The sequence below is a fragment of the Notothenia coriiceps genome, unplaced genomic scaffold (assembly GCF_000735185.1).
Source record: "Notothenia coriiceps isolate Sejong01 unplaced genomic scaffold, NC01 NC01_scaffold00022019, whole genome shotgun sequence".
Taxonomy (NCBI): domain Eukaryota; kingdom Metazoa; phylum Chordata; class Actinopteri; order Perciformes; family Nototheniidae; genus Notothenia; species Notothenia coriiceps.
The window spans coordinates 145,503-153,378 of NW_011354720.1; the positions used below are offsets into that span (position 1 = coordinate 145,503).

Genomic DNA, 7,876 nt, shown 5'->3' on the forward strand with positions numbered 1-7,876 from the left:
TCCCCTCCTCCTCCTTTTCCTCCCACCCCCCCCATCCTCCTTCTCCCCCCACAGTTGGGTATGATTTTAACGGACTCCACAGAGGTACTGACGCTCACACCACCGCTTCTGAAGCTCCCAAACAAGTATGTGGCACCATGGCTAACCACTGGGCTCCCTCATTGCTTATGCATGTGTATTGTTATTATTGTCTCACATCAGCATGTGTGTCTGTGCACCCTCTTATGTGTTTTTTTTGTTCATGTGCACCTGGCATTAACACCTGGCATTCTCCCATGCTGCTGGATCACACCTGACAACAGCGTGTGTATCCAGTAAAACACTTTACAGTTGTCTCATTGAAGAGCTTGGAGGCTTGGTGGTTATTTTAGTAAGTCAGGAAAAGGTAGCAGATGCTTTTAATGTCACTTACACACAAATAATTGTACTTCTTAAGATGGCGATTTTTCAATTAACACCTTAAGTGCTGACATCAGATACTTGCAGCTACAGAAGGTCTTAGAGATACACCCATAAATATACGTTTTAAAATATATTAAGACATAACCCACTCGCACAAACACACAAATGACCAAACACATTATCTCCCCACAAGTTACACCTGTAGATTGACCACACATTAATATAACTGTTAGCCGTCAGAGTAGTGCAGTTTTGACGCTTTCTTGTAGGCCGAACCAGAAGTCAGCATAGCAAGGGTTCCTTTGCCAAAAACCAATGGGATTGTTCCATCGTATTTTGGAATATTGCATAAAGTAAGACCTTTGGCTAACAAACGTTTATGATAATTCTCCAGATATTAACACCACTTTTGTTATATTTGAAGCATAATGCAATTGCCAGAAATAAAGAACGTTAGGCTATAAACAGACTGCATCAAGGTCACATCAGCACCGCAACGCTGAAGGCAGACTTGTGTGGGGCGTGATGATGTTAAGCAGCCTCATTTGGTCACTTTGTCAGTAACTGTTTTTATAATCAAAAAATGTTTGGCTATTCATGAGTGGGGTATTTCTCTGACGTCGAACAAAACATGAACATCTCCTAAGCTTGTGTTAGCCACAAACCTTATTTCAGGCATAAATAGTTGACTTTGAGACGAGGGAACTGAAAGTGGTAAGATGCTCACTCAATCATGGGACTCATTCCCTCACCACTCAGAAAAAGTAGAAATGTCTACAGATACATGTTTCAAACAAAGATGTGCAAACACATTCCCTGTAGTTGCTTTGATGTCTTTAAGGAGTTTTTAGAGTCAGTCAACGAGACAGAGGAGGAACAGAGGAATAAATCTGTTCTGCTTTGACATTCGGATAGAGCTGGGTTCTACGCGCTGCGCCTCCATCTTAATTAATCACACCCACACCCAACATGGATTCAGATTTACCGCACACTATGAATGATGGGAGCAGGCACGGCGGAGGGGTCCAATTAGATGTAGTGTTGACGCTGCTTTACGGTGACGATAACCTTTATTATAATGTAGTGCAGCGGTCCCGTCGGCGATGTTTCCTCGCAGGACGATGTCGTGGAGGTTCTCGCTTTCTTGTCACGTGTCGCCCTCCCCGTCTCTCCAGCTGTTTTTTTTTTTTGATTTTTGTTTGATTAATTATACCTTTTTCTTTTTTTTTGTATCTCCACCCCCCTTTCCTATCTTTCTCCACCGTCTGATGATGTATGATAACAGCTATATTTCCCTGTTTCTTCTTCAGGGAGAAAGGTGCGGGAGGGGCACGGGGAGTCATTTGTTTTCCCGCTTTGATACTCTTCCATTTATCAAAATGATAATTAGGTACAATTAAATGGCAATCTCATTTGTTTTGTTCAGGTGTGTGTTGCTTATTTTTTTATAATTATTTTTCCTATTTTTTTTTCCGCCGAGGTGTCTGTGCCATTGTAGGTCAGTCTAATTAGGGGCATAGGGTGGCCCTGGTGATTGAGAGGAATACAAAAAGACTAAATGACAGACAGGGGATGTGTGGCGCTACTGTCCACATGGCAGGGAAAGAGAAAGGAAGTCCATCTGGGTCAGGATAGAAAAGCAAAGTTAACTTTCTAAGTGAAATTAGATGTCAAAAATGAACCCTGAATGCTGTTCCTATCCAATAATAAGCCCTATTTCTAGCCAAATGCCTTCATGTCTCTTGGTTTATGTTTGTCTGTGTGTTTGGTTGTTTTTTCCCCCTTTCTTTTCATTTGCACTACAGCAATACTCATCCGTGTGTTACATCGTTGTCTTGTTTAATCTGTATTCTCAAAAAGTCTCCAAATTCCCTGTGTTATGTTCTTTCTGGCTACCATCTGACCTTTCAACTTAAAGTGTGTATTGTGTGTTTTCCCCAGGGGAGAGGCCATTCTGCTGCCAGCTCTGCCCATACCGAGCATCTCAGAAAGGGAACCTAAAGACACACGTCCAGAGTGTCCACCATTTGCCTTTTGACAACAGCCAGTATCCCGACACAAGGAGTCTAATACTGAGCCAGGAGGAGCAAGGAGCGCTGGCTGCCAAACACACACCGACGCCACCACAACAACAAGAGTAACCCATCTGGACTGAGGCCAGTCTAGTCAGGGACAACCCAAAAAAAAACACCATTCCTAAAAATGAGAGGACTGGAAGCTGGACCCAAGACTCATGATGGACCTCTCCTTGCCACCCATCACCCTTTAATTAACTTAGACACATTTTCTACAATGAAGGCTAGTCGTTTTCTTTTTTTAATTTGAAACAAGAAGGTGGTTAAAGCTGTGCTAGGCAATTTTGAGGAGTGTCTTATCGACTTACAAAAAATGATTCTGCAGTATCTTCACCAGAAATCGATATTTTGCTTCTTTAGATTGACAACAATTAGCAGGTTGTGTTTAGTTGACCTTAAATGAATTCTGAATATAGAACTCCCTAAAAACACAAAGAGTAACCTCTTGCTGCCATTTCAGAGGTACAGACCGATTTCAGCCTGTGCAGCTTTACAAGAAAAGCAAAGTTGTAATAAAACAAAGCGGAGAAACTGAACTTGAATGCAACTGCTAGCTTTTTGAATCAAGGACTATGGCATTGCATGGCTGCTGTAGTTATCTTTCCCTTTCTTTTTCTGCTTTAGCTTTATTGTAGAAGAGGTTGTGCATTCCTCAGGACACCAATCATCAGAGTTGAGAGAGAAGACGCTTCACAATTGATCTACAGTCAATTGACGCATTGCATGTTCTTTCTTCCTCTGGGTTTATGAAGATCTAGACATGCATCTGTCTGTGTGAATGTGTGTGTGTGTGTGTGTGTGTGTGTGTGTGTGTGTGTGTGTGTGTGTGTGTGTGTGTGTGTGTGTGTGTGTGTGTGTGTACACGAGTGTGTTAAACTCACTTCCCTCCACTCCAAAGTGTAACGTTAGCAGTGCAGTGACCACTCTAAGGCTGTGTAGCTGATGATTAGAAGGAGAGAGAGAGAGAGGTAGGATTAAAGGCAGAAAGAGAACGCTAATGGGGGTGTCTGCTTTAGTGCTCATTAAAAAGAGTGTGCGTTTTTAATAGCCAATATAAATGAGCGTACCATTTTTTATGGCCGTTCAATTATTGTCCATTTAAGAGGAAGTGACTGAGTGGAGGCAGTTTCCCTCCATAACTCCATCAAATGAAGGAGTGTTTCCGACACTTCTGACTTTGAGTTAGACCGACTACAAAACAGTAGGGATGACAGGAAGACGCTCGCTCGCTGTGGATCGCACAGAATAGACTCTTGTGCTATTACAAAAGAGAATATGGTAGTGCTACGTGTTAGCTAGTGAAGATGCATCTTAATGTCATGCTTCTAAAGGGTAACACAGACCTTTTGGCTTAAAGCTTTGGTATCAAAAGCAAGCCAGTCTCTCTGGTTAAAAGCCTGTGGCACAGAGTTTTTAGCACCAATGTGACCTAAGGGGCAACAAGATATTTAAATAAATACTTCACCCTCATTAAGACTGTTTGCAGATCAGTTAATCAGCCTGTGTTATCTTGAATACTTTAACAGTTTATATTTTTTCCTTTCATGCCTCATAAAGTTATTTATTTACAAAAGCCAGTTTTGCCCATATTGGGAATAATGTATTCCTCTGATTAGGTAGATTATCTTCTACACAAAGTAAAGGTTTATTTGTTTGCATTTTTTTACTATTGTAACATAGTGAAAAGTTCTACCTTTACAGGGGTCTCAAAATGAGTCAAATGAAACTATTTCAGAAGCAAAATTCATCTTCTCATATAAATCTCGGCAAAAAAAGGAAGGAAAATATCTCAAACTATTCCTTTTTCAACTTGAAACAACAAGAGAGCAGAGCTTCTTTTGCTACCAAACATTTAAGCAGAGTAAACGAGCCGAACTCTCACACTGTCGGTCTCTTGGAGGGTGATGTGAAGATTTGCATTCTAGCCGGAAAAGAGTGAGGAGGTCAGATAAAGAGGGAGAGGGCAGCCAGAAGCCAGGAGGTCAGGCTTCCAGAGAGTTCAGGTACAGGAGATGGAGACATTTTGAAGTCAATTGAATTGTAGAGCCGTCACAGCCTTAACACTGGTGGGTGTGCATTGGTGTGTGTGTGTTTGTATGTGCATTCTCAGTCCTCTCTGTACTGTATAAGAGGTTGACTTGTCACTTCTGTGTACTCCAGCCTTCCTCTAGATGCTTTCTATACTAGCCTACCTCCTCTGCAATGGAAGTGTGTTTAGTTTATTGGCTGGTGGAGTAGGAGGAGATGCTCTCTTTATGTCCTGGGCTTGTTTTGTATCTCTTCAACATCCTCCACATTTTTGAGAAAGCCATGCATTGACCATATCATGTATAAAATAAGTATTTAGCCACCCCTTTCTAAATAGTCCCCCCCTTTCAAGTTTAAAACCTTGTGTTTGAAATGTAGGCCATGGCAATAAGTTATTTTGGATCCAGAAGTGACTACATTTGGATGATCCATTGCTATATATCCTGATTGACAGGTTGTTGTATCACAAGGTGGCCAAGCCCTAAAGAGTACTCTGCTTTATCTTTTATTTTACTTTAAATGGGAACATACCCTACCCTAAAAAAAATAATTAGGGTAGTTAGTTAATTAAAATAATTAGGGTAGGGTCGTTTTCTCATAGACTTCCATACAATTTGACTTACTTTTGGAGCCAGTGGATTCGCCCCCTGATGGTCTTTACACATAATGCAGGTTTAGGCACTTCTGCATATGCCTGACTTTCCAGACCCTGAGGCTACGTCCACTTCTTTTATACAGTCTATGGTCTTGCCACGATGGGGAAAAGAGATGAAAGCAAGGCAGTTGAAAGCGAAATTACACAGCAAGAGTTGAAATGTGGAGACATTTTGTACGCATAACATCAAAAATCAAAGCAGTTAAAAGATATCGGAACGTAAACAGTACTATACTTCCCATCTATTTGAAGACCTCAGCAGTTTTTCCCTAATGATGAAATGGTTGCTATTCCAGTGGGTTGTTGAGTTATGCTTACAGCGTTGTGTGCTTGAATATGCCTAATCATACACAAATGTGTGTATTGAAGGTGTGGGTAGTGAAAATACTTGAAATAGACACTCTAGCCTTCGAGGTAGTGTAGTACTAATACCAATGTTGTACAGAATTCCCTTTAAGATTAATTCCTCAGTGATGAATTTGTACTCCGAAGTGTGACTTAGAAAAACTTTGAAGCAGGAGTGAGTGTATGTAATATAAAACTGTCTATCTGTAATCCACTCTTACCAAACCCTTATATACAGCGGTAGAAACCAAATGGCATTACTAGTGCACTTAGACTAGGTTACTGCTTTAACCGTTCTCATGTTGTCCAATACTAGCTAAGGTTTCTTTGAGAATGTCTTTTTAATGGTGCCGGCTAACACACTTCAATGTCACTTGGGGTTTAGAGGCTTTTTGTTAGGATGTTTCCATAGATTTCTATTGACAAATGATTTGTTCTGTGACGGCTGTGTGGCACTGCTTTTTAGCTTTGTTTCCTTACTGAAAGTTGGATAATTCTAGGTGCAGCAGTGCTTCTTTTTTTCATAATAAAGATGTAAGAGTTTGTTTTTAGTATTTCTCTTTACTAAACTGTAGGGTTTGTTCAGTAGCTAGCCATGGCTGCCCTCCCACAGGGGCTGGCACGTGTTGTTCTTTTTTCTTTGGTTGGGTTTTTATCATGCCTCTTAAGTTGTATTATTTGTGTTCGTATTGCTTTTTTAATTATTATTTGTTATGAACTTCATGATTAATTTACCTTAGAAGAAATTATTATTCCAAGTGTATTTGGTTGATATGTATTTATTATCACTTCAAAAAGGATTAGAGGACAGAGGCAGACAGCAGCGTTTGTTTAATTCGATTTTTTCTTTTCTGGGTTGTTCTTTTGTTTTTATACCGTGTAGTTTTCATGCCAGCAAGCCGGTGTGAAAGCTCTACCTCGTCTGAGCCATTCTCAGTTCTGTTACACTTTTGTACATCATTTCAAAAAGATGTAATGTCATGTCCACAATAAAAGACACACAAAATGGCACCTGTTGGCTCTGTTTTATCTGCCTTTGCTTGTTTGTTTTAATTCTACCTCAGCCACTGTGACTGAACACATCCAGGTTTAGATGAAAAAGCTTCACAGATTTGCAAATGTTATTTTTTTCCTTTTACTCAGACTGCCAATGTGGAATTTACAAAGAAACGTTCAGTGCAACATCTGTACATATTGACAAGATTACTGAGAACTGAGCACATTTTACATTCTTATGTTTCTCTCACAAGGCTTATCCTCGCCATGGTCGCTCGCTGTCATCATATGTTACTTTCAGCAATGTGCACACAAGCTGTACTGGTATTTCAATCCTAAATATTCATATCCACTATTTCTTCCTGACTGTAGCTACAGTTCAATGTTTATCCTATGTATCTTTTCTCCTTACCCAGTCCAGACAGAGGCAGATTAGATTAACTGGAAGCTCTTAACGACCCGATTCCGATGTAATGATATTCATGCTTGCGCAGTGTTAAGAACAAACTAAATATACAATGGCAACTGGCAGGGATGAAGTACATCAGGAATTACAAAGAAAAAATAGAAAGATCATAAAAGTGCACTCAGCAGAGTACAGATCCACTACTTGGTGTGTCTCCCTTAACCATTACATAAGAAGAAGAGTTGAGTCCCACTCAGTTGACCCTTCTTGCTCCCTCACAGTTAAGATGACAGCGAAGATAACAAAAACTGGGATTTTATCATCTTGTATCATACATAACTTAAGTTGAACATAACATATGAGGTATGGAATTAGCATGCATATGCTCCAGTTCAAAGTGAGTCCTGGGTTGCGGTCGAATTGTCCAAAAATCTGCTCCTATCGTCTTTTCCCAACCACTATTCCTTAACCTCTGTGTGAAACGTCACAGGGTTAAGTAATATTGGTTAGGAGAATTCAAAGTACTTAAGAAAAGACGACAGGGCTTCAAGAGAATCTGACTGCACTTACACTATCTGATACATTTATGACGCGCCAGCGGATATTATTAATGTGTCTGCTGTGGGGAAACTACAGTTTTCCGTACAGCGGACTACCGTAAGCGCACATACTTTGCACCGTGTGCTATGGTGTTGTTCTATGCAGGCTTTATGAATGTGGACAACAGTGACAAAGATATTCTTCATTAGGTTGGACCTAATCCCAATACGTTTGATTGTGTAAACATATTTTAAAATAAATACAGTTGTATTTATAAACACTGTGTTTCACACCATTCAAACACGTTTAAAACTTTTTAAGAAACCCCATACAGCTCAGTAAATACAGTGAAATGTTGACTTTATTTGATCATTCTACAGCGAAAAAATAACGTTCATATTTCTCCTTTTGATTATTATAGTGTTGAAC

General features: G+C 40.1%; 1 protein-coding gene across 3 annotated transcripts in view; it reads left to right on the plus strand.

Moving 5' to 3' along the window:
- LOC104953621 (zinc finger protein 516) overlaps positions 1-6,516 on the plus strand; it is a 52,849-nt gene extending 46,333 nt beyond the window's left edge. For 2 of the 3 annotated variants that reach the window (XM_010780584.1, XM_010780583.1), the window contains exon 5: positions 2,344-6,516. In XM_010780584.1, coding sequence (XP_010778886.1) covers positions 2,344-2,543 — 200 coding nt within the window. In that variant the 3' untranslated portion in view covers positions 2,544-6,516. Of the gene's footprint in view, positions 1-54; positions 126-2,343 lie in introns of all 3 variants that reach the window. The other variant, XM_010780585.1, reaches the window with a different exon arrangement.
- Positions 6,517-7,876: the final 1,360 nt, after the last annotated feature.